Consider the following 27,490-nt stretch of genomic DNA (forward strand, 5'->3'; position numbering starts at 1 on the left):
TAATTTAATGGTAATTATTTGTAGGAGTGGATGCTTATTAATTTAAATAATTGGGAATTTTATTTTATTTAAATAAAATCCGCACAAAATAAATCAAATTTGATATCGTGCCAAATAACGTATGACGTAATTAATTTTCTTAATTATTTATTTATGACAATTAATAATAATAATTTAAAAAAAAAATTACTCAATCATTGTGCCAATTGTAAAAATTTTTTAATTATTTTTACGGGTGTGCGAATAATTCGTACTTAGAAATTATTCGTAATGATCATTACGAATATTAATATTTTAATTAAATCACTATTCGAACACCCTCGATAATTTATTTTTTTTAGTTGTAAATTTATTTATTTTAATTTTGAAAATTAAAATTATCAATGAATAAATAAATTAAAATGTAACATTCACATACTTATAGATAAAATATTATTTTAAGTGTTGATATTAATTTTTTTTCATACTATTATTTTTGAATCGATATCAATAGATCTGTGATGTGTACGAGCATCGTATGAAAGCCATATAATCATAAGATATATTAATCATTAATTAATTAATTAAATAAATAAATATAGATAATGCTGTATAGCCAACTTCTTTTTTTATAAATCCATTTATTTATAAATCAAATACGTAATGTAAATATATATATTAATATATATATTTTGTGTAAAAGCCTGATCAAAAACTCCGATTGAAACTCTATTGGATTCAAACGTTATATCAGAATTTATTGTGAGCATTCCAAGTATTCGATTAAAATTTTTCTATCAAATTTAATTCGATTTAATTTAAAAACAATCAATTAATTTTCCAATTGAATCCGATTTAAATTTTTTAATCAGATTCAATCAGAAATTAATAATTTTGTTTTTTTCCGATTGAATCTCCGATTTCCGATTAATTTTAAATCGGATTCAATGAAAACTTCCCTAAGGAAACTGATTGAAAGTCAATCAGAAATTTCTAATTAAATCCAATTAAAATTTTCCAATTGGAATCAATCGGAAGTTTTTAATCAGGGAACCTCTCTGATAATTGAGGAAGTCCATAACAAAAAATCAACCGCGTAATTTTTACTAGATAGATTTGCGTATTAAAAATAATCCAAGTGGGTCAGTAGGTCATAGTATATATTTTTTTTTTAATATCATATATCATAAAATCTAATTTCGATGTGACTTAATACAGAGAAATTTTTTATTTTACCAGCGAAAGTTTGTAGTAAAAAATAAAATAAAATAAAAAAATTATTGAATTACTCATAAAAAATAAAAAACGGGCTAATAGACATTCCTGCTTTGAATGTTTGAATTTTTTACTCATATTTCTTACTATATATAATAAATGTTTTAAGTATTTTATACAATGTAGTATGTGTATAAATATAATAATCAATATTACTTAATTAATTAATTTTCAATGTGTAAATTAAATATATATTTATTAATCGTACAAAGTATTAAGAATAATTGATTAATTAATAAACATAATCAATTGTAATAGAACTAGTATTTTAAATCGCATGATATATATTTATCGAGTGAAAGATAAAACATATGAGTTATATATATTTTGCTGTCAGTATAGAAAATAATAATAATTATTATTATTATTATAAATTTAAATTCAGCGTATTGTATGTGAAGAAATAAATTAGTAATTATTGTACGGCGATGTAATCAATTTAAAAAATAAAAAATAATAATAAATATTTAATTACTTATTTATTTTTAAATTACAAGAGAATTTGATCAAATTTAAGTACTGATTATAAAATGTGTTAAGTGTTGAAAGTGATGGCCTAAATACCTGAGTATTTCACGGAATTTAAATTGAAATGTTTGTATATAACATATATATGTATGTTTATATTATGATATATAATATTGCATTGATATTTAAATAATTTATTTGTTTATGCAATTCTTAGTGCGCTGACTTTTATTCCCCAGTGCAATTTTCATTCATTTTTATTTCCATATTTTTTCCTTCGTCATCGTGATATGTATTATTAATACATATAAACTATTACTGATTTCCGGTTTGAGTAAGCGGGTATACTTTTACATTCGATTATAAGTATAATTAATTTAATTGTTTTTCTTTTAACTTTCATAAAAAGTCGAAGAGTCAACGGGTTTTTTATTTTGAATTTTCGAATTTCCAAATCAATCTTTGAAGCATTCAATTAATAAATATATCTAATCAATGTCATATGACGTCAGTTTAAAAATATATTTATCATTTGACTTAATAGATGTTTATAAAAATTAATTTTTATATTTGATTGTAAGTATAATTAATTTAATTGTTTTTTTAAACTTTCATAAAAAGTCTAATAGTCACATTTTTTTTTTAATTTTCGAATTTTTAAGGGCCAGTTTTTCAAACCGGGTTTATTTCCATCCAGGTTGAAATTAATATTGCCAGTATATCTTAAGCTATTTAAATAACAAGGCGGGAAAAAAAAAATTAAGTTTGGAATTTTATACCTCGGTAATGGCGTATTGTACAAAAAAGTCCAGGACATATTTTTGTAGGAAATTTAACGCTCTACAAAAAAGGTATCTTATGATTTTTTGATAAATTCATCTGTTCAAAAGTTATTTGAGCTTGAAGTCAAATTTATAGTAAATTTTTATATCTTTTTACTTTTCCAGCGAAACTATTCAATTTATCACAAAATGTCACAAAATCTTTTTTGTAGACAATTTTATTTCCTACAAATTATCTTTGATAAAATTTTTTCAAATTCTGCATTACTTTTTAGTTATTTCCATTTTAATGCAAAGATTTTGAAATCAATCAGAACATGATTTTTTTTTTTTAAAGCTTGACATTCAAATGGAAATAACTAAAAAGTTATGCAGAATTTGAAAAAATTTTATCAAAGATAATTTGTAGGGGATAAAATTGTCTACAAAAATGATTTCATGACATTCTGTGATAACTCTGATAGTTCCGCTGGAAAAGTAAAAAGATCTCCAAATTTACGGTAAATTTGACTTCAAGCTCAAACAACTTTTGAACAGATAAATTTATCAAAAAATCATAAGATATCTTTTTTGTAGAGCGTTAAATTTCCTACAAAAATGTATCCTAGACTTTTATGTACAATATGCCATCACCGACGTATAAAATTTCAAACTTAAAATTTATTTAAACCGGAAATAGAAAATCGCAATCAGGGAGTACTTATTATTTGAAGGGTTCAAATTTTAACAGGCATCTTTTTTTATCCTACTGAAACTTTTGAATGTGTCCTTGAAAAAAAAAAAAAAAATAGTCGATTTTTTTGAATCGGTCTAATAGATATACCAGCATTAATAATTTACACCCGTTTTGGAAAACTGGCCCTAAATCAATTTTGGAAAGATTCAATAAATAAATATATCTAATCAATGTCACATGACAGTTTAAAAATATATCCATGATTTGACGTAATAAATTTTTATAAAAATTATGAGTTAATTTCAATGTCCCAAATGATATAAATAAAAATTTAATTAACGATATGACGTCAGTGATTAGATAAAAATAATAAAATTTAAAGACTACGAGATAAAAAAAAATTTCTTTAATTGTTAATTGAAATATTTCAAATTTCCCTCCATTAAATTCATTAATTGCACTCTATAAATAAATATACATAAGGGAAATAAACTTATGATTATTATAATTTAAAAAATATCAATTTTTCACAGATAAATTTAAAATAAAAATTTAAATTGAATACTAAAGTCTAATAATGGATTATCTCTACTTTGATAATTAAAATGAATGAATAGTCAATAATAATATTGAGATCAACGAACAAAAGTCCTTTCAACAAAAGTTAAAAATAATAAAAATACAAAAGATAAAAATATATCACTAGACATTTAAATAATAATATAAATCCCAATAGAAAAAAATTTATAAAAGAGAAAATCCATGACCTCTAACATCTTGTTCTAAAAAAAATATCATACAATTTCTACCATACAATGACATGTTTATAAATATATAAATATATATCAGCATTACAATACTAATAATATAAATAAAAAAAAATAATATAATAGAAATGTAAAAGTAAAAAAAATATAACAAATAATTATATCCCCACTTAATAATAAATTTGCACGAATAAAAGAGACTAAAGTCCATGAGTACGAGTCTGCTCGTGTGCTCGCTACCAAAACCTTTTGCTTCGGCAATCGGGATTTAGCTTTTACATCAAATTAACCTGCAGCTACACATTAGATTCTACCTAGACATTTTTACACGTGTCCATATATAACATACATATATATACTTACATATATCTACACATATTTATACTTAACCAGCTAGTCAAGGTGATGGGTGATGTTTCTTTTTCTTTATTAAACTAAAATGTGTTACTTGTATTTGTTATTCATCTTCTAGTGCTCGTTGATTCCACATTCAAAATAAAATCTCTGAAATTAAATATTTTAAATCAGTTTTCAAATTACAAGTGAGATACTGACAGTAGACAGTAACAATTTTATTGTTTTTAATTTTTAAATTAATTGTCAGAAAATTTAAAAAAAATCCGCAATAAAATTTTTCACGCGCATTTTTTAAATTAATTCCTGTCGGTATTGACTTTTTTTTAGAGAAAATAAATTTTTAATGACTGCTACTTTCCGCATCATTACAAGTGTTCATAATTTTTTATTTATAAATGATAATAATAAAAATAATTAATTAGTGAATAAATTAATTATTTATTGAATAAATAATAAAATAAAATACAAACGGTGATTTATAATTCAAAAAGAGTTTCACTTCTAACCTAAATTCCTGGTGATTGGTTACCGGGAAAAAGCCGTTACTGCATTAAACTTTTCAATTAAACAGACTTTTAGGTCATTTTATTTATTTATATATTTTTTATAAATATTTTATTGTAATAAAATATTTTTTTATGGTGCGATCACTCTAATTATGTTATGGTGATAAATTTAAATTATTTTGTGATAAAAATAAATCAGGTAATTTTTTAAAATTATAATTTATATAAATATGACTGATAACTGATAAATTTATTTTTTTTCAGTGATAAATTATAAGAAAATCGGCATTAAAATGTGGCCAGAAAACGTTGGAATAAAAGCCATAGAATTATATTTCCCGGCCCAGTATGTGGACCAGGTCGACCTGGAAAAATATGACAGAGTGTCAGCTGGTAAATACACAGTAGGTCTGGGTCAGTCAAAAATGGGGTTCTGCAATGATCGGGAGGACATAAATTCTTTGTGTTTGACGGTAACTCATCGTCTGCTTGACCGTAACAACATAAAACCTAGTGAGATTGGTCATCTGGAGGTCGGTACCGAGACAATAATCGACAAGAGTAAATCCGTTAAGTCAGTACTGATGCAACTGTTTGAACCTCACGGTGCTACGGACATAGAAGGCGTTGATTCAACGAACGCCTGCTACGGAGGAACAGCTGCCGTTTTCAACGCCGTGTCCTGGATAGAAAGTAGTTCCTGGGATGGAAGATTAGCTCTGGTAGTTGCTGCTGACAATGCCGTTTATTCTACCGGAAGTGCTAGACCAACTGGAGGTGCCGGTGCCATTGCAATGATAATTGGTCCCAATGCTCCTCTGGTTTTTGATCGCGGGCTTCGCGCTTCTTATATGAAACACGCTTACGATTTTTATAAACCCGATTTACGATCAGAGTATCCTGTAGTAGATGGAAAATTGTCTATTCAATGCTACCTCAGTGCTCTAGACAACTGTTACAAAAAATACTGCGAAAAAGTTTCAACAAATAAATTTAATTCACAATCTCAATCTAACGGAGTGACGTTAAAATTCTTTGACGCTGTTATTTTTCACTCGCCTTACTGTAAATTGGTACAAAAATCATTCGCAAGACTTTCATTGATTGATTTTTTAAAAGAAAATAATTTAAATGAGACTGCTATTAATGGAGAGCTTGATAAATTCCGTAACTTGAAGCTCGAAGACACTTATTTTGATAGAGATGTCGAGAAAGCTTTTATGAAAATAAGTAACAATGATTACAAAGATAAAACAGAGCCTAGTTTATTTATAGCAAATTTAGTTGGTAACATGTACACACCTTCTGTTTATTCGGGACTCGTTAGCTTGTTGATAAATAAACCTATCGAACAATTGCTGGGCAAGAGGATCGGAGTGTTCTCTTATGGGTCCGGTCTTGCCTCGAGTATGTATTCACTGACGATCGGCAGAGACAAAGTAGCTGAAGACCAGCTAAGAAAATTGTGCAGCAATCTTGAGTATATTAAGCAACAATTAGATGGAAGAAAGCAAGTAAGTCCTGAGGAGTACACGAGAATACTTGAGTTGAGGGAAAAAAATTGTCACACTGTTCCGTACGAAGCTGGTAGCAGCGTCGATGCGATGTTTCCTGGGACTTATTATCTTGTTAAAATTGATGAAATGTACAGAAGAACTTATCAACGTGTACCCCTGGTTCAATGATTGTTATTATTATTAATATTTAATTATTTTAAATATTTTTAATTGATTAATTTGAGATTTTAAAATTAGTTGGGAAAACTTAAATTATTTAATGGTTATAATTATTGTTATTTTAAAAGTTAATTAATTTTAATTTTTGTATCGAGATATCATTGTCTATGTGCCTTGCATGCAATGTAAATCAGTTTCACTCAGTTACTCGTAATTAAATGTCTTATCTAATGAGAATTATTATTATTAATGATACTGAAGTCAGCCGAGGTCTAATAATTTTTAAAATTCAGTCAAAACGATAAATTATAATAAAAACAATATTTTGAAAAATTGCACTTGCAGTTTTTTTAATTTTCTACATGTGCATATTTTTAGATTTTTTTTTTTTGTAATTTATTTGGTGAAGAAAAATCCGAAAATTTTTAATTGGCTGCTAACTTCCGGAATGAGTGTAAATGTAGCAGACGTTAGACAAATTTGAAATTATTAAGAAATAAAGTAAGTAATTACGAAAATAAAATTTTTAAAAAATGCGCATTTGAAAAATTTGGAAATTAATAAGTGCATTTTTTATAAATATTTTTTAAAAATAATTTACTCTATTTATTTATAATTTTAAATTTGTCTGGTGTCTGATACATTTACACTCATACATCAGGATCATTATTATTATTAATATTATTTTGAACAAATGTATAAATAAAATGTTTATAATTAATATTAATTATTGTATCAATATGGTAATAGATCAAGTATTTTTGAGGTTTTATAAGTATACTTAAAAAAATTTTGTATTTTAAATATATGAGATAAAAATATGACAAATTTTAATATCGTTAAATATTGTTGGGTTTTTTTTTCAAATATTATTTTTTATAATTTTAATAGTACATTTTTTTTTCAGGTACTGACTTTTTAATCTGATTCAAATTTTTTAGTTAAATATTTAAATTCATTTTACTTATGATAATTTTTTAAAAATATATTAAGTAATGACGTATCTTAGGTGAATATTTAAAAAAGTTACAGATATGACTTTTGAATAATTTATTTATTTTAAGTTAAAAATAGATTTTGGACTAGAAAATACAATAATAATTTTAAAAAAAGATTACATTTTTTTATTATTTTTGATAAATTTAAAATATTTGAATTAAGAGAGCTTGTACTTTTTTCTCTTTCACACTCGAAGACGAACGGAACTTTCCTTGCTGATTTTGTCCAGTAAATAGAGACTCAAAATTTTTCTCACAATGGCAACTCAATAAATTAATTCCAAAAATGACTAGATGAGCGAGTGGTGCATCGAGTCAAATATTAGCCGGTGAATGAACGATCGTATTTTTCAATTTTTCATGCATGGACCCAACAAAATTAGAACTCCATTCTAAAAATAGTCAATGAAACAGCAATTAAGCATTTTTTTTATGTAATTGTAGTTAAAATCAAAATGATGAAAACATGGTGGCCACATTTCTGGAAAACTGGAAAATGTTAGGGAATTTTAAATATATTGGAAAAAATCAGGGAATTTCGTCACAAAGCTGGAAAAATTTTTACTTTCTTTTCTTTTGACTGAAAAAATCCGATAAATTTTTTTTTCTGTCAAAACTTTTCAAAAAGTGGCGCGGCGCGAATGCTATTGTAATATCATCTTGAAAAAAAACTTATATTATTCGCGTGCTTGATTAATATTTTATTAATATTCTATAAAACGTTCTTATTTATGAAATTTATTCTGGGGAAAATGAAAAATTTATTTATATTTTATTATAGAGTAAGTTATAAAAAAACGTAGGTTTAAAATCAAAAATAAAAAATTATTCATTTAATAAATAAAAAAACCTATGAACATCGACAAATGATAAAATAAAGTTTCATTTAACGACAATGATTGATTATTTATTGAACTGACTTATAGCATTTTATTTGGAATTAAATAACTATTTCAAGGATTTGATATAACTACATATGGTCAGGGAATTTTTTAATTCTTGACTGGAATATCTGCAAAAATCATGGAATTTCAGTTTCAAAAATTTGTGGTCACCATGTGTAGAGAAAAATAAAATGTATATTTACCAGTCGTGTTAATACAGTGGAGCGAGAATCTTATAAATAAATTTTTGAAGCTCGTAGTCTGACAAATATCTAAATATTCTCTCGATACACTCAAATGGCAACGTACCCAAACTTCCATAACAAAAATCTCTTGAAAATATTGGTATGCATTTCTCTACCAAATATTTACGCCGGCACGCTTTTTTAAACCGACACACAATTTTTTTGCCATAAATGGGAAATTCAACCTTTAATTTTTCTGCATTAAAACTTGATACCACGTTAATATTTCTAACAAAGCGAATCAATGCATCATCACTTTTTGTCAGGATATCATAAAATGAAAAATCCGTGTCATTTATTTTGGGCTTTAATCTTAATATCTCTTCCTCGCACTTATTTACATGAAGAATAAATTCATCGTCACGCAGTAGCAATAAGTTTTCTTCTGATACATCAGAATTTTGGCTTTTTACTTTAATTATATGTTCAATTAAACGGCCTGTGATGTCTTTAAACTTCTTACTGATTATTGGAAACTTTTCCTTTGCACGTTTTATAGCACAAAAATAAAAATTTATCGGTATCCTAGTCCCATTTGTATCAAAATTACTTTCCTCTAATAGCAATGCCACCATTTCAGAATAGCCATTACATACAGCTAAATTAAAATTACAATAATAAGAAAAGAAGCCGTATTTGTCGTCATAATTTTTACTGGTACCACTATGAATATCTGCGCCGTATCTTTTAAGGAGTTGAAAAATTTCTACTGTATTATGGGCGACAGCGAGCCAGATCGGTTCCATGGTACCTTTGCAAGAAACATTTGGCTCAGCACCGTAGTCTAAAAGCATTTTAACAATCTTAATATTTCTATTTCTAACAGCCATTTGAAGCGGCGTTAAATTATAATCTGGTTGTGGTTCCCCATTCACCTTAACGTTGTGCTCTAGCAATAATTTAACGCATTCTTCGTCATTAAGATTCGTAAATTGGAGTAAGAGTCTGAACCCATGATCCCATTTTGGATTAATAAGTTTATCCCATCCGCCTTGTTCGTCTACAAACTTGAGAACACGTTCTAGTGCTGCTATAGCCGGCGAATCTCTGGTTTCACGCTTGGAAAAAAATCTTCGAGTCCCAGATAATATTTTGTTAATGACACCCATAATTATATTCTTCGGTGATTAATATGCATAAATTTATTAAAACACACAAACATACTCGGAATATTTACAGCGAATACACTTATTTTTTTTACCACTAGCAAGAATTGTAGAGTCACGTGGGGAAAGTGTATGGACACAGCGCACACCTGTGCCACAACTAAGGATATTTTATTTTGACCCTTTTTGGCTATCGTGCCTGTTATATTGGGAGCAAAAACACAGAGTTCATTTCAATTTTTGCTCTCTTCCACACGTAAAATGTAAAGTAGCAGCTTTAATTTTACGTCAAATGTATATGTTATTTCACGTATAAGAGAGCTAAAAAATTGAACTGAAATTTTTTATGTATAGTGTACACCATCGAAATGTCAAAAGTTTTATTTCAATTTCTGAGACGAAACTCTCCCTAATAGCCACTTTAGCTTGAAATGGACAGTGTTTGACAATTGAAATCACCGAACTTTGCTGCCCGAATCAGCAGATAATTTGATAGCAAAAGTTGGAAAGAAAAATTCGTGGTTAATTTTTCCTCAATTTAGAAGTAACGTTTGTTACTAGAAAAAAAAACCCAATAAAAGTATCCTTGAATTTTCCGTCAAATGTCCGTTAACTTCGGGCTTTTCCTTTTTTGATGACAAATTTATATACAACTTTTGAAGTGAATTTGCATTCTAATTCGGGTAGTAAATTTACGTCCCCATACGATAAAAATATATATCCGGATATATCCGGGCGAATCTGCATATATGAGACATATGTATATATGTCACATATATCTAGATTAGCCTGGATATATCCCGGATATATATTTTTTTCGTATGGGTCAAATTGTATAGGGGGCGTTCCACGCCAAATCGGACACCATTTAGCTTTTGAACCTCGGATTTTTTTGAAACTTTTTTATCTATTAGTATAGGTTGAGAAAAGCCTTCATGATTTTTTTCAAATTTTTTCCTCCAACAGTTTTCGAGATATCGAATTTTGAAAAATGTAGAGATTTTTTTTTTCAAACGCCTCTAACTTCGCGAAAAGTGGTTTAAATAAAATTTTCAAAGAGACAAAAAATGTTCGTTTTTAGACATCTTTTCAGTGAAGAATATCAAAAAAATTTTTTGAAACACGCATCTATTGATATTTTAACTTTTAAGTATAAATTGTTGATTCACAAAAAATACGTACTGATCAATTTTCCTCATAATTTTTCACAGCAAACTGTCACTATTCTACAACTTTTTCAGTTATGCTCATAATGGGATCTATTTTTTTTCGATTTTTTAAAATTCATACTCCAGATTTTTTCAAAGAAAAATGTCTGAAAAAATATCATGCTCAGGATTTACTATTAATAATCATCTGACACACAATTATCATCAAAATTTTCAAATTTTATTTCCACAGAAAATTTTCCATCGATTTTCTATGACAGCAACAAGTTTATGTTTTATATCAATTTTCTGTGGGTTTTCTATCGATTTTCCATGACAGCAACAAGTTTTTGTTTTATATCAATTTTCTATGGGTTTTCTATCGATTTTCTATGACAGCAACAAGTTTTTGTTTTATATCAATTTTTCTATCGATTTTCTATGACAGCAACAAGTTTTTGTTTTATATCAATTTTCTATGGGTTTTCTATCGATTTTCTATGACAGCAACAAGATTATGTTTTATATCAATTTCCTATGGGTTTTCTATCAATTTTCTATGGGTTTTCTATCGATTTTCTATGACATCAACAAGTTTATGTTTTGTATCAATTTTCTATGGGTTTTCTATCGATTTTCTATGACAGCAACAAGTTTTTGTTTTATATCAATTTTCTATGGGTTTTCTATCGATTTTCTATGACAGCAACAAGTTTATGTTTTGTATCAATTTTCTATGGGTTTTCTATCGATTTTCTATGACATCAACAAGTTTATGTTTTGTATCAATTTTCTATGGGTTTTCTATCGATTTTCTATGACAGCAACAAGTTTTTGTTTTATATCAATTTTCTATGGGTTTTCTATCGATTTTCTATGACAGCAACAAGTTTATGTTTTGTATCAATTTTCTATGGGTTTTCTATCGATTTTCTATGACAGCAACAAGTTTATGTTTTGTATCAATTTTCTATGGGTTTTCTATCGATTTTCTATGACATCAACAAGTTTATGTTTTGTATCAATTTTCTATGGGTTTTCTATCGATTTTCTATGACAGCAACAAGTTTTTGTTTTATATCAATTTTCTATGGGTTTTCTATCGATTTTCTTTGACAGCAACAAATTTTTGTTTTCTGTCAATTTTCTATGAGTTTTCTATCGATATTCTATGACAGCGACAAATTTTTGTATTAATACCGTTATGGCAATTCCGCGAGGGTTCTCTGGAAATCTCAGAGAAATCCCATAGAAAATATAGACCCAGCACTCGGAGTTTTAAAAAGAAATAGAATTATCGCAAGTTAAATTCTCTGGAAATCCTAGAGAAATCCCATAGAAATCCCATAGAAAATTTAGACCTAGCACTCGGAGTTTTAAAAAAAATAGAATTATCGCAAGTTAAATTCTCTAGAAATCCCATAGAAATCCCATAGTCAAATTCTCTGGAAATCCCAGAGACATCCCATAGACAATATAGACCCAGAGATTTGAGATTTTGCTTGAGCACTTAAAAAAAAAAAACTTCTGCGGAAATGAATCACCCTAATATATATATATAAAATATTATTTGAAATTTCAAAAATTTGTAAACAGCGTCAAAGCTTTTTAATTCTGTCATAAATACACTCTCGTAGTCATAAATACGGGAGCCTCCGACTATAAATTTCAAAAACAAATTAGCTTTTGGTTAATTATAAATTTATGAATTTTTATTTAAAATAACAATTCTAGTATTTTTGATCGTTTAAAAAAAATACTCGTTTAGAAAATTGAAAACTCTACACGAGTATTTTTTTGAAATTAAAAAATTTTTGTTTTCTTTTAAATTACAAGACATTTTATTCGAAAACGGTTAATTTCCAGATTAAAAAATTGGAAAAGTGAAAAATAAAAAAAATACTCGTCAAGATTTCGAAATATTATATACAAAAATCAAAAAGTAATGAGGTTTGTAAAACCTTTTGAATACAAAATAAGTAATCTTAAAATTTAATTTCAAATTGTACCTCGAGTATTTATTTTTTGATCTTTTTATAAAAATACTCGTCTAGAAAATTGAAAAATCTACACGAGCATTTTTTTTAAATTTGAAAATTTTTTTTTTTTCTAAAGTTATAAGCTTTTTCATTTTAAAAATGGCGGGTGTCGGCTAACTCCACGGTCATACAAATTTAACATTAATAATAAATAGAGTAATTAGTTTATTTATAATTTTAAATTTGTCTGATGTCTGCTACATTCACACTCGTAATAATGTTTGGATTTTTTTAAAAACGACAAATTAAAAAAAAAAAAAATTTCAAAAATTACACCGATAGTTTTTTTAGTTTTCTACATGTGCATATTTTTAGTTTAGTTTTTTTAAAAATAGATTTGTTGAAAACAAAAATTTGAAAATTGTCTGCTAACTTCAGGACCATGTTATATCTATATATATATATATAAATATATATATTGTTTTGACATTTAGAAAATTTAAAAAACTACAGATGCAATTTTTTCAAATTTTTTTTTGCTTCAAATTTACCGTCTAAAAAAAATTTAAAAATTATTAGATTTCTGCTAACTCCAGTATCATATATATAACATATATATTGCCATAGCATTTAACCAAAACTTCAAATAAATTATAAAATTAAAAATGGATGATCGTAATTACAATGATTCAAATATAAAATTAATGAATAAGTATTACAAAAATATAAAACAATTACAAATATCTCCAACTACCGGACATTTCAAACTGCGCTTGCGCCAAAAAAAAGCAGGAGGGTATTAATTCAGAACGGGAATAAAAACGCGTCCAGGTATAGAAATATTGGCGCGAATTGTTGAAGGCTAAGACTTTTATGTTTATAGTCTAAAGTTATTTCAATTTATTTATCACGAATAATTACAACATAAAAATTTGAGTACGTATATATTTACTAATCAATTATTCTTTATTACAATTAATCGACAGTAAAATCATTTTCAAAAAAATTTTAGTTTAATTTTTCATTTCAAGTCTAAAATAATTTTTTTGAGGTTAAGTAAATCCGCGGTCGACAGTAATGAACATATTTTATCGTAAACAACAAATATATACATATATACAATAATAATCATCAAGTATTGACATTAAATATGATAATTATTTTACCAGGATGTTGGATGATGCGACAATAGGACGTCTTCAGAGCTACGTAGCTGATAGCAACGAAGTTCTAGAGTTAAAACTGCTACGAGATGAGGGTGATTTCAAAGATAAAGAGACTTCTTTTCTTCCGGAGATGTCTCACCAGGTATTTGGTGACAGCGAGACCATATTCGGGTACAAAGATCTTAAAATAAAGTTGTACTACTCCGCTGGATGTCTGGAGACTTATCTGGCAATGAGTTACTCGGACAAATTCCGGAAGGGAATGAACGATGAAGTTGAGCCCGATGAAGTTCTGCCTAAACTGGTGGACAAGTTAGCGCCAAATGTTCATGATAACTTTGATTCGTTTATCAAGTCACTGGCCAAGGATGACACATTCAGACTCGCTGGAGAATTGATACACTCGTTCACTGTCACTGGTAATTTGAATCCATAGAAACCTCAATCGGTAAATTAATTAAATATTTTAATTTTTAAATTATTTTTCCTAGATGATGAGAACAAAACGCGTAATTTTGAAGTATTTAAAGCAGACATGACCTGCAAAGGATTCAAAGAATATCATCAACGATTACAGACATTTTTACTCTGGTACATAGACGCTGCTAGTTTTATAGACATCGATGATGACCAGTGGCACTACTTCAATATGTTTGAAAAATACACATCGGCATCCGGGTGTTCACGTTACGCGACCGTTGGTTTTGCTACTGTCTATCAGTATTACGCTTATCCAAATCACACTAGACCGCGCATTGCTCAAATTCTCGTTTTGCCGCCATTCCAAGGTCTGGGACTGGGCGCACATTTATTGAGAGCCATTTATCGACAATATATTGGTGATAATCGTGTCACTGATATCACTGGTAATTATTCCCACTATTAATATCTTCCATTAAAATCATCAGGAGACAAACAATTGCATGGGAAAATATATTTTATTTTATTCCAGTTGAAGATCCTTCTACGAACTTCCAACGAGTACGAGATTACGTTGACGCGCTGAACTGCTTGACTCTACCGTCTTACGGGCCCGAGTTCCTCCTGCAGAAGTTCAACAAAACTATGGCTCTAGAAGCGAGGGAAAAGTTCAAGATCAACAAGCGACAAGCCAGGAGGATCTACGAAATTTTGAGGCTGAGAGTCACCGACCTGGCCAATGAGAAAGAGTATCGCGAGTACAGGCTAGAAGTTAAGAAACGTCTCAATGTTCCTTACAAACGCGAGCGCAGAGATTTAAAGAAATTGGAGTCGGTTGTCAAGAGTCTAGATCAAAAAGAAAGTGGGAATGTCATTCTTCTACCCAATGAGCAGCGCATTCAAACACTAGAGAAAGAATACCGCGCGCTTGAAGAAGAGTACAAGAAAGTTATAAAACGACTTGATGAAACTTCCGAGCAGTGATTATTTTTTTAGTACCCAATTAATTACTAATTATTATTATTATTATTATTATTATTGTTTTTTTTATACATTATTTTTTTTTGTTTGATTTTTTTTTGCATCGTTTTTTTTTAAGGGCATTCTTAGGTCACTTTTTAAAAATTTTCAATTAATTTCAACTGTCATGACGGTATTAAAATTGCTGACAATTAATCGATTTTTTTTTAAAATCTATCAGTGAAATTATAACTTGTCCTTTTTTTAATTAATCGGTAAAATTCCATACTGATGACTAGGGACAAGATTTTTGCCTCAATTTCGAAATGAATGATTCAAATTTTTGATATTACGGCGGAAATATTGGTCTTATAAAAAAAGTTTTCAAACAAAAGTTGTAAGAAATGTAATTTTATAAAAAAAATGTTTTTTATGATTTTTTTATACGACCAATATTTTCACCGTAATTCCAAAATTATGATTCACAATGAAAAATTCAAATTTTTATAATTATGCAAATCTTAATTTTGAAATTACGGTGAAAATATTGATCGTATAAAAAAATCATAAGAGACATTTTTTCTAGGAAATTGAATTTCCTACAACTTTTGTTTGAAAAAATTTTTAATACGACCAATATTTTCACCGCAATTTCAAAATTAAGATTCATAATGAATGATTCAAATTTTTGATAATTATGAAAATCAATTTTGAAATTACGGCTTTCTTATTAGTCTTATGAAAAAATTATAAGAAACATTTTTTTTCTAAAATAAAATTTCCTATAACTTTTGTTTGAAAAATTTTTTTATACGACCAATATTTTCGCCGTAATATCAAAAATTTTACACCATTAATTTGCCAAAAATCCTGGCTCCACTGATGACAGTTCCAGGTCATTAAATATTTTAAAAAAGTGTTAAGTATCATCTGAGAATGCCCTCAAAAAAACTTGCTCTTGATACTTTGCTTTCTTGAATTATTATTTTATTTAAAAGTGTACTGTAAATAATGCTTGTAAAACAAGTGCATAAATAAATACAGTTTTTTCACTTGATTATTAATTAAGTAACCGTCAGTTTTATGACTCAAAATAGAAAAATTAAAAATTATCGTGTCTGTTAATAAAAATAAATCTGGTACCAGATACCTGATAAAATTTACCCGCAGTATGTACAGTACTAATTAATAACAAGTGATTTACTTGTATATAATTAACATTAATTAATTAATCAGTACCTCCACATATATATTTGGCGTTTATATAAATTTCATTTACATTCGCGCCGGAAAAAAGTATCGAGTTTGAACATCAGCCACTAGGAGGTGTCACGTTCTGTATTTATTTTAAGTAAGTGCAAGTAATGAACAACATTAAATATTTGAAAATATTTGAATTTAAGTAGAGCTTCTCGCCAATTAATTAACTAACATGTCAAGTAGTTGCAATGACGTCATACTGTGTAAAGGATTGAGCGAAAAAAATGAAAGCCAGGAAGAATATGTTAAATATTTGAAAACATCTGGATACGATTGCCGAGTATTGAGGACACTGAGCTTTGAATTCATAAATCTAGATCATCTGAAAGAATGTTTGCTCCATCCTGAATCATACTCCGGTAAATTTCATTATTTAAATGACGTTTTTTAAAAACTAATTATTTATTTCCCGCAGGTTTTATATTCACTAGTCCGAGAACAATCGAAGCGGTAAATTCAGCAGTAGAAAATCTTGATGATTTATGGAAAAAATTGCCAGTGTTTTGCGTAGGGCCGTCGACAGAAACTCTAGCAAAACAATGTCTCAGGTTGAATTTATGCGAAGGATCACATTGCGGTAACTCCCGTGAGCTGGCAGACTACATTGTAAATAAATCTGAAAAAAATAATAAACCGCTGCTGTATCCCTGCAGCGAAATATCACGAGACACGATAGAAAAAGTTCTAACGACCAATGGAATTAAATTTTCAAAACTAAATGTCTATAGAACTCTAGCCGCGGAATCCCTCAGCGAAGATTTGTCGAGAATTATCACGAACGACTGGAAAATTTTTGTATTTTTTAGTCCGTCTGTTGTTGAACACATTTTGAATGCTGCTAATAAACGATCACTATCATTAGCTAAAGTTAAATCTGTAGCAATTGGACCCGTGACAGCAGAGGCCTTGGCCAAAGCCGGATTACCTGTTGCTGCTACCGCTGGGAAACCAGATCCCGGGTCTCTTCTAGATGCAATAAAAAATATAAACGGAACGTAATCATGTGGATTAAAATAATGATGAAATTTTTAAAACTGATACGTGATTTAATAAAATGATTATACATAAAACGATTGATTAAAATCCTTATGTAAATATAATTATTAAAATATAATTTTTAAACATTTAAAATATAACGAGGGTGGATTAGAATTATTAAAGTATCAAAAACTACTTAATATCTATTTCTATTGACGACATTGCCCAGTAGACAGAGCTCAGCACCAACAATCGTCGACTGGTTCGCGTAATAAGGCTGCGGTGGATTCCCGCCGTTGTACTTCATCTGGACAGCGGTCTCGTAGTCGGGCGCTGGTCTGTAAGACGGAAGGAGAGCGCGCAGATTATTTAGATCCGTCGAGGAAACAGAAACCACTGGCGGATAAGGCGTCGTCGAGAGATCATTGTAACTAGTCCATCGCATTGAATCATCAGTATTACGATTTTCTAAATTAACTGAAGCTGCCTGCTCAGTCGAGTCATTAGTATCGCTATCAAAGTATCCCGTTAGTCTTTCCGAGGGTCGGGAGTCCTGATGCTGCATATAAAATGTATGCTGAGCAATACATAGTCGCCATGTGTACTTAGCGCTGCGTGAATCGCGAAAGAAAAACTGTTTCGCTTCTTCATGCTCCGATTGACACTCTATTCGAAAAGTTTTCTTATGATTTATTACGTTGCTTATATCTTTCCATCGGTAAAATTGGGTCGCTTGTGTTGATGTGTACCCGACCATTATTCCATTTATTGAAATTCCAAGAACTACTTGATTGTTTCCCTCATCCTGGTTATTAAAAAACATCAGACAATTAATAAGTCGATTAAATAATTCATTATTTTAAATAAATTACCTTGGCAGTAAATGATTCATGTCCGTATCCTTCTAATTGAACGACACTAGATATGTAAAGTTCTTCAGCAACTGCTTGAGTCACTCCAGCTAAGCTCTTGTACTGACAAATTGCTGAGTGCAGTAAACCATCTTTGCCACTCGCTTCTGCGTCAATCACATCCTAGTCAATAGATTAGATCAATTAGACCAATGAAATCGTGGAAACTATCAAGGAAAAATAATAAAATTATGAATTACTTTAGGAAAGAAGGCGCACTGCTGAAGGCATTCGAAGGTATGTCTGGTAGGGTCGTAATTCCCAAGCTCTGCTTGCATCGAGTAACTCGCCAGCAAAGTCGCTTGTCTGGAGCTGCAGTGGATCCTTCCCTCCAGAATGTCGCTCTTGAGTTGCAAGTAATAGTGATATCTGGTCATGTCGTCTTGTATCAACTGGACATCAGTTATGTAGAACATGATCCTCAAATACAAACTGAAACTCTTTGCCTCCTTCTCCAGCTGTCTCTTCAGAGGCTTGTCCATGTCGACCCACCTCGCAGAAGGTTCCCCGTGTCTGCAGATGTACCTCAGCCCGAAAAACTCCGGCTGACCCAGACCCAGTCGCTGGGTGACATTTTCCAGGCACTCTTGCCCTAGACTGTCAACTCCCAGAGTGCACTCAATTGACGTCTGGTCCAGCAGTTCCACGCAAATCACGTACTGGTTTTTAGACACGACATTGTACTGGCGGCTTTTCTTCAGGTGAAATTTGAACGGCATCCTTTTAATATTTTTAGATACATTATTAATACTATTGTATATATACTAGTTATTATTTATAAATATTTTGTCATTACTTACTTATTTTGTATGTAATTAAGTTTTCAATTAATTATAAAAAGTTTTTTTTTCACATTATCAAATTTATTCCACTGGTAATTATTGAAATTTATTAACAAATTTATGTATTTATCAATATTTGCGTGATGTCTTGATGTATATAAATAAATAAATACTCAGTACTCAGAACTGAGTGTAATGTCAATGTGAAGCTGGCGCGTGTTTAAGTTCCGTTTACAATCAGCTGCTAAATATTTTTGTTATTTAAAAGTATAGATAAGTTACACAAAATATATATATATATTTATATTTTAAATTAATGAGCGTGAATGTAACTGATAGTTGGAAATTTTAAAATTTTATAATAAACAATTAAAATGTAAGTGCAATAAAAATTAATAAATTTAAATAATTTAAAAATCAGTACGCGCCTTTTTTCAAATTTCATTATTTTAAATTATTTAAAATTTATAAGTTTTCACATGTTTGCTACATTACACATTAATTAATGAGCGTGAATGTAGCTGACAGTTGACATTTTTTAAATTTTGTAATAAACAATTAAAACGTAAGTGCAATAAAAATTAAAAAATTTAAATAATTTAAAATCAATACGCGCCTTTTTTTAAATTATTTATTTATTTACTTAAAATTTATAAATTTTCGTACGTCTGCTACATTCACTCATTTAAATTACCAACAACTCTAGGGTCTCTAGGGACAACGTAAATCTTCAACTTGGTGACATTTTACTGAAGGTGATTGGTCAGTAATTATTTTTCAGTAGACATAATAAATAAAATAAAGCAGCATAAGCAAGTAGCAGTAGTAGAATTTACTCACCATCACCATTACCATCAGCATCAATCATCGCTCAACCGGTATTAAGTTTTAGATGAATTTTATTATTGCATTACGTGCTAAAATATAACCGAGACGGAATATTTGTGATTACAAGACGCGATAGTACTTGGAAGTGGGCCGATCCCCTGGTAATATCTGTCACTTAAATAATTATCACACTCCAGTTTTCAAATTTTATTTTAATTTAAAATTATAGTAAAGAAAATGGCTGATAATAAGGAACCTCCACCGCTATTTGATCAAGTTGACATTAATAGAGACAATGAATTAGAGGATGATGATGAAGATATTTTTGCATCTGCCATACAGGTATTTGTTATTATTTATTTTAATTAATTGTAAGAATTTCCCAGCCTTAACGTTAATTGTATTTCAGGATCAAAATCCACTGAGTAATTCATCTTACAATGGAGTATCAGTGACAGCTGAGCTTCCAAAACTGACACTACGAGATGCCCAGGATGACAATTCATATTCTACGGTCTCTAGTCCAGCACCGGGTCCACTGAGTTCGCCTCTGGGTATGCCCAGTGACATTGGAGACCTTCATGAAGTGCCGATCAATGATGATTCATCAGGTCAATCGCTCAAGCAGTCCCAGTCTCTCGAAGAAGTAATTTATTGTTTATTACTCATATATTTTACTTAATATAAATATTTGTTGGATTTATTTATTTATTTTTTTGATGATGAAGGTGCCGACAGAGTCAACAGAAGCGGTCTTGAAAATAACAGTAACGTCACCGCAGAAAATCGGCGAAGGAATGGGTGCCTATGTAGTCTACAGAGTCGAAACTAAAACCAATATGCCTATTTTTCGAAAGAGAAGCTTCAGCGTTATCAGACGATTCAGTGATTTCCTCGGGCTTCATGATAAACTAGTGGAAAAATATTTGAGAAGCGGTAGAATAATACCACCCGCGCCGGAAAAAAGTGTTATCGGTAATTCTCGTTATCTGTTACTGTAGATTATTTTATTATTTTTAAATAATTTATTCTTCTGCACATTTAGGTATGACTAAAATAAAAATGTCCGGTGATAAAAGCCAGGAACAGCATTCAAGTTCAACAGAATTTATTGAAAGACGTCGAGCTGCTTTAGAACGTTATTTAAATAGAACCGCAACTCACCCTGTCCTTAGCGTTGACCCTGACTTCAGAGAATTTTTGGAAGCTGGTAATTTTTTAAATTCATATTACACTTAATTGCTCAGGTAGCTCGGGCTAAAATATTTTATTCATGCAGACATGGAATTGCCAAAAGCTACAAGTACATCAGCTCTGAGCGGTGCCGGAGTAATGCGTCTGTTCAACAAAGTAGGCGAGACAATGAATAAAATAACTTACAAAATGGACGAAACTGACGGGGTAAGAGGAATTTATTTTTAAAATATATATCAAACCTAATAATGCCTCGCTGCATGCAATAAAAAAATCATAAGACTGTGACATAATTTTTTGTTGCCTGCATTAGGAGGGTAAGGTACGTTCATTACAATTCCGCAGCTTCATCAAACGCTTACATAAATTACTTATTCCAGCTCATTTGCTTTTGCATTAACGCATTTTTTTTTAATACGTAATTATAAATTACAATACACAATTAAATCTTCCAGTGGTTCGAGGAAAAGACGGCTCAGATAGACTCGCTGGACACCCAGTTGCGGGCACTGCATTCCGCGGTCGAAACTCTGACTAACCAGAGACACGAGCTGGCTAATTGTACGGGTGCTAGTGCCAAGTCGATAGCTGTCCTAGGTCATGGAGAAGTTGGAGTATCTCTAGGACGCGCTTTAGCTCAGCTGGCTGAGACTCTTGAGAAAGTCGAAGTTGTCAGACGCGCTCAGAGTAATAGTGATCTTTATCAATTCGGTGAAATGCTGCGGGATTATGTGGCTCTTATTGGTGCTATCAAGGTAAATTATTACAATTTCTTGTAATAAAATTTAATTTTTCATAGGTTGCAGCATACAGACTCTGCAGACCTGTTGCACTTTTGTCTTTTTATTACAACTGCATACTTTCCTATTATCTGTCTCTATCGTACGGCTGTAGCCCGACTTGTAGCATGGGTACGGGTACCTCTATCTTCCATAGGCATGGGGAAACCACAAAGAAAATTCATGCCAGTGTAGTCGGTATGGGTGAAGCTCCAGTGATTGATAAAATTCCCATTGTACCGGTTACTAGATCTTCATTCTACACCTAGCGCTCAGAAACTTCCGTTCGAATTCAACGCGTAGCTAAGGGGTCACCCAGCCAAGCAGCATTCATTTGCTCAATGCTGCTTAACTTTGGTGACCGCCCGAGTCACACGCGTGCACATCGACTACCTCTGCCGCTTTACTTAAAAAAAAAATTATTAATTACTTATGTATAAATTAATTTACAGGATGTTTTCCATGAACGAGTCAAAGTATTCCAGAATTGGCAGCACGCTCAGATGATGTTGAACAAAAAACGCGAACACAAAGCGCGACTGGAACAAGCCGGCCGCAGTGACAAAACAACTCAAGCAGCTACTGAAGTTATTGATTGGGAAGCTAAAGTAGAACGGGGTCAAGAAGAGTTTGACAACATCTCCAAGATGATCAAAAAGGAAGTCGAGCGGTTTGAAGTACTGAGAGTTGAAGATTTTAAAAAACAACTTACGGAATACTTGGAAGCGATGTTGCAGCACCAGAACCAACTGATAAAACACTGGGAGAGCTTCTTACCTGAAGCTAAAGCTGTTGCATAAATAATTGGTTAAAAAAACAGTTTTTAATATTTTATTCCCATTTTTCGTTCCTTTCGTGCAATTTCACGTTAAGTTGAAACTTTAAATAATAATTTTTATTATAATTAATTAACTAATTAAAAAAAAAATATATATATATATATATATTATACTGCTAATGTGTATAATTTCGAGCAGACTATTATATCATGATAAGTTTAATTAAAAAAACGTTTTTATAAATTATTATTAATTATTCAGGGAACAAGCTGCCAATCCTTTTCCTTTTAATTCACTTAAAATCATTAATTAGTTTAAGTAAATTAAGTAATTAAAAATTTTTGTTAGAAATATCAATTTAATGGACAATAAAAAATGTTATAGTAATTAATTTTTATTTATTTATAAACATTTTATTACTAAAATTAATTAATTACTCTCGATACTGGTGGTAGTAGACAACAAATTTTTTTTTTATTAACAAGAAAATTAAATTTCATGTCTTAAAAACTTAACTATATAAATTTATTAAAAAATTAAATTTACAGACATAAAATATGAGAAGTTTTCACAAAATTTATCATTAAAATTAAATATAATAAATGATATCTTAAATTATTTGACTAGAATTTAATTAATTGCGGGTTTTAACGCACAAAAAAAAATTTTCAAATTCACAGACGTCAATTGCATCAGGCTGGGAATTATTTAAATAAAAAACAACCAGTACAGAGATAAATAAAGTAAACATTTATACGCTCGTATTAAAAAGGCCTTGATAATAGGCATTGAAAATTAAATTGGACTTTAGCAAGCAAGTGATGGCTCGTGCTAAAGTTTTGGAGTTATATAAAGCGGTAATTACTTTTGTTTTATTTTTTAATTAAGTAAACTCGATCGATACTCATTTTAATTAATAAATTATAATAATAATTGTAGTGAGTAACTGATTTATTAATTAATTAATTAATTTATATATTTATTTATTTGTGTAGATGCTGTATATGGGGAAGGATTATCCCCAAGGATTTGATTTTTTCCGGACGAGTCTGAAGAAAGCTTTTATGAAAAATAAATATGAAACTGATCCAGATAAAATTGAAAAAATGATTGAGAGAGGAAGATACGTGATGAAGGAAATAGAGTCACTTTATATGTTGAAAAAATATAGAACTATGAAGAGGAGGTACTATGACGAGTCGAGTCATAAATAAATTTACGAACTAAAAATTATTAAAATATTTTTGTACTCAAAATAAAATAGTTTTTTAAATTAACTAACTGTCAAATTATTTTTGAATTCTTGTACGAATTGGTGATTAATTAATTTTATGTCAGATAAATATGTTAATTTTATATAGAGAGAGAATAGACAAAGAAGGGGAATCATAACCTGGAAATTCACAGCTGTCATGGTCAGCTGATCAATAAATAATTTGTGTAGTTTGTAAATAAAAAACTTGTTATTGATTTTTATTTAGTAATTGTTTATTAGTATGAATGGATTTAATTTATTAGTTATTGATTGTTGAATATACTTTTTGAAAAATGATTCTTTGTATTGCGGTCATTGGTAAGGATGTAAGTTGGAAAATTTATATTTTTTATAAGAAATTCCACTTCTGATTCTTATATTTTTAAAATAAATAATTTTAAGTGTGTATTTTAAAAAATATTTTTTTAAATGGTCATTTTTTTGTTTAGTTTAAAAATAGTAAAATTGTCATGATACTGACAGTAGCAGACATCAGATAATTTTGTAATTTTTATAAATAAGTCGCTTGTAAATAAAATATAATTTTTATGTGAACAATAAAGTTTTTGATGAGCAATTTTTTAAGTGACATATATGTTTTGTTCCTTTATTTAAAAAAAAATGAATTTTTTCAATGATACTGAAGTCAGCAGACGTCTGACAGTTTTTGAATTTTTTTAAAAACGATTGACTATAAAAAAAAAATATTTTGAAAAATTGCACCTATAGTTTATTAAATTTTCTATATGTGTATATTTTTAGTTTTTATTTTTTTGTAATTTATTTGTTGAAAAAAAATTCAAAATTTTATAACTGTCTGCTAACTTTAGGATCGTTTTTTTTAATGTCTAATTTATGATGATCTTGAAGTTAGCAAACAATTAGTAATTTTCAGATTTTTTTTTCAGCAAATCAAGTCCAAAAAAACGAAAACTAAAAAAATGCATGTGTAGAAAATTCAAAAAACTACAGGTGCAATTTTTTGAAATATTTTTTTTTTTAGAATTTATTGTTTAAAAAGAAATCAAAAAATTCTTAGACGTCGGCTAACTTCAGTATGATCCTGAAATTATAAAAAAAAAATATATAAAAAAAATTGCAGAAATGGTTTTTTAAATTTTCTACATGTGCATATTTTTAGTTTTTGTTTTTTTGTACTTGAGTTGCTGAAAAAAAAATCAGGAAATCGCTCATTGTCTGTTAGCTTCAGTATCATAAATTGTCAGGTGTCTGCTACCTGCACTGTCAGAAAAAAAGTTACTAATTTTGTAAAATTTAAATATTTGTTTAATTAGAATTCACCGCAATACATTAAATGCTTATCAGAAGACATTGAAGTTGAGCTTCATTACAAAGTACACACGTCAATAGATATTATTGAAGAAAAATTAAATACTGGTAATAAAATAACAGCAACTGATAGCAGAGAATTATTTTTGGGACTTCTGCATTTTACAGATGAACATAAAATGTAAGTAATATTATAATTATATTTAAAATTCAAAAATATATCATTATTCATTTTAAATTTTTTATAGATTTGGATATGCAACGAATACCAAAGTTAAGTTTGTTGTAGTTCTGCAAACTCCAAGTACTACCATCAGAGATAATGACGTCAGAATGGTTTGTTGGTTTTGTAAATAATTATTTATTAAATAAGATTATTCAGTTGATTAATTAGTTTTTTAAATTTTCAGATTTTTAGAAAACTACACATGGCATACTGCAATGCTATTTGCAATCCATTTTACATTCCTGGAGACCCCATTGAATCCAAGTATTTATTTTATAACTCAGTTATTTTTTATTTTATAATTACTGATTATCTGTTTTATTTTACAGATCATTTGATGCCGCAGTTAAAGACATAATGGGAATTTAAATAAAATAAGTACAAAATTTTTTAAAAATATGTAAAAAATAAATTCCGGTAAAGATAATTTATGATATATTTTTTTATTCACCTACATGGTATATTTTTATAAACAATTTTTAAATTTTATCATCAGTATTTTGGAGTAAAAATTCAAAATTTAATTTAAACTCATGTTCAAATCTACTTAATAAAATAATAAATTCGTAGGGAAGTGGATAGTAAAGTTTAACTTTAGAATTTCATTTTGCCCGAAAATTTGACGTTTCTCCCCTTTATTACAAAAAAAAAAACATTTAAGTTACTGAAGAAGTCCCAATAAAGGGACGAAACGTAAAATTTATGGTAAAAATTAAATTATAAAATTTTAATTTACTGCCCACCTCCCTATGAATTTATCATTTTAATTACCAAGATATTTTTTAACTTTTGATAAGTTGTTTTATTTCCACTATCTACTTTATTTATTTATTTTGATATGCGTATTCATATGACAATCCGGAAGAGAATATGATTCTTGTATCGATGTACAATTCTCCGAATTTCCGTTTTGTTTAAAACTTCCACTTGTTCTTGGCCTCTATATAAACTCATCGAAAAATTAACGGAGCACATTCACTAACTCGACATTGATCATATCAGAGTACAAGAGATCACTTATAAAATATTATAAACGTAAGTGTTATATATAACTAGTTTATTAAAAATTTTTTATTTTTATTCTTTCAATAATTAATACTTTGTAATTTTAAATCTACTTGAGTGTTGATTTGTTATTTGTAATATTCAAAGTTTTAATTTATAATTGTGTTTCTTTTTTATTTCAGATGTACGGAGATAAACGAGCGAATGATAACAAAGCCAACGTATGTAACCCCAACAACCCGGCTGGTGGACCAGGACGTCCAGCAGGATTTAAAGGGAATTCGGCAGATCGCAATAATCATGGCAATAATTTAAACCCAAATCATCCTAATTTTAAAGGAAAACATTAAAAAAAAAAAACTTCTACTTACAGACAATGTGAAATGTATTTTAAATAAATATGAAGTGTATGTTTCTTAAAATAGCATGTCTGTAATGAACTTCATAAAATATAATACTCAATTTTGAATCAAATCAAAATATTTTTTTATTTTATCATTAAATTTCCTATTTCCATTTATCTAGATTAGACTTTTAATTTAATTTAATTAATTTTAAGTAATAATTATATATAAGTAACATTATAAGAAGTCAGCAAATAATTTAATAGTAAGTATTGAGATTAATTATTATAATTATTTACACTGGACATACGTAACATCCGCTTTGATAATTAAAATAATTAAAAAAATTATTTAATCGGTCTTAAGTTTATTTTGAATTCCAGTATTAGTATTCAAATTTAACTTTAATTATTTATATATTTATTTATCAACATTACTTAACTTTTAATATATAAAAAGTTATTTTA

At 28.8% G+C, this 27,490-nt stretch overlaps 6 protein-coding genes across 10 annotated transcripts; 4 read left to right on the forward strand and 2 right to left on the reverse strand.

Moving 5' to 3' along the window:
- Positions 1-1,727: 1,727 nt before the first annotated feature.
- Positions 1,728-17,790, forward strand: LOC130667303 (histone acetyltransferase type B catalytic subunit). Of its 4 annotated transcripts, none has more exons than XM_057468797.1 (7): positions 1,728-1,848; positions 14,016-14,431; positions 14,504-14,878; positions 14,965-15,412; positions 16,690-16,743; positions 16,833-17,011; positions 17,068-17,790. In XM_057468797.1, coding segments are annotated over exons 1-7 (2,058 nt in total). In that variant the 5' UTR covers positions 1,728-1,846; the 3' UTR covers positions 17,652-17,790. The 4 variants fall into 4 exon arrangements, with proteins under 4 accessions (XP_057324780.1, XP_057324795.1, XP_057324804.1 ...); XM_057468812.1 differs by having other exon boundaries at positions 16,836-17,011; XM_057468805.1 differs by lacking the exon at positions 1,728-1,848 and adding an exon at positions 13,626-13,782.
- LOC130667324 (hydroxymethylglutaryl-CoA synthase 1) lies at positions 2,280-7,295 on the forward strand. 2 transcript variants are annotated; one of them, XM_057468844.1, is made up of 2 exons: positions 2,280-2,298; positions 5,075-7,295. In XM_057468844.1, the coding sequence occupies exon 2, from the start codon at positions 5,104-5,106 to the stop codon at positions 6,493-6,495; it is 1,392 nt and encodes a 463-aa protein (XP_057324827.1). In that variant the 5' UTR covers positions 2,280-2,298; positions 5,075-5,103; the 3' UTR covers positions 6,496-7,295. The 2 variants fall into 2 exon arrangements, with proteins under 2 accessions (XP_057324827.1, XP_057324822.1); XM_057468839.1 differs by lacking the exon at positions 2,280-2,298 and adding an exon at positions 4,150-5,009 and having other exon boundaries at positions 5,075-7,294.
- Positions 7,506-10,398, reverse strand: LOC130667341 (POTE ankyrin domain family member B-like). The gene is made up of 2 exons (XM_057468856.1): positions 8,572-10,398; positions 7,506-7,876 (listed from the first exon to the last, which is right to left on the reverse strand). Exon 1 carries the CDS (start codon positions 9,720-9,722, stop codon positions 8,580-8,582), a length of 1,143 nt encoding a protein of 380 aa, XP_057324839.1. The 5' UTR covers positions 9,723-10,398; the 3' UTR covers positions 7,506-7,876; positions 8,572-8,579.
- On the reverse strand, positions 17,678-19,556 carry LOC130667335 (tyrosine-protein phosphatase non-receptor type 14). The gene is made up of 4 exons (XM_057468850.1): positions 19,342-19,556; positions 18,742-19,261; positions 18,503-18,664; positions 17,678-18,435 (listed from the first exon to the last, which is right to left on the reverse strand). Exons 2-4 carry the CDS (start codon positions 19,258-19,260, stop codon positions 17,827-17,829), a joined length of 1,290 nt encoding a protein of 429 aa, XP_057324833.1. The 5' UTR covers position 19,261; positions 19,342-19,556; the 3' UTR covers positions 17,678-17,826.
- Positions 19,557-20,128: 572 nt separating this feature from the next.
- Positions 20,129-23,032, forward strand: LOC130667318 (sorting nexin-2-like). Its single transcript, XM_057468833.1, has 8 exons — positions 20,129-20,312; positions 20,381-20,493; positions 20,561-20,797; positions 20,880-21,126; positions 21,197-21,361; positions 21,431-21,552; positions 21,801-22,100; positions 22,577-23,032. Exons 2-8 carry the CDS (start codon positions 20,389-20,391, stop codon positions 22,922-22,924), a joined length of 1,524 nt encoding a protein of 507 aa, XP_057324816.1. The 5' UTR covers positions 20,129-20,312; positions 20,381-20,388; the 3' UTR covers positions 22,925-23,032.
- A 540-nt stretch (positions 23,033-23,572) lies between these two features.
- On the forward strand, positions 23,573-26,101 carry LOC130667346 (trafficking protein particle complex subunit 2-like protein). The gene is given in 7 exon segments (XM_057468862.1): positions 23,573-23,760; positions 23,899-24,026; positions 24,445-24,484; positions 25,454-25,629; positions 25,697-25,784; positions 25,859-25,938; positions 26,004-26,101. Coding segments are annotated over 7 exon segments (588 nt in total). The 5' UTR covers positions 23,573-23,724; the 3' UTR covers positions 26,044-26,101.
- The last annotated feature ends 1,389 nt before the right edge of the window (positions 26,102-27,490 follow it).

Source organism: Microplitis mediator, chromosome 1, assembly GCF_029852145.1.
Source record: "Microplitis mediator isolate UGA2020A chromosome 1, iyMicMedi2.1, whole genome shotgun sequence".
NCBI lineage: Eukaryota > Metazoa > Arthropoda > Insecta > Hymenoptera > Braconidae > Microplitis > Microplitis mediator.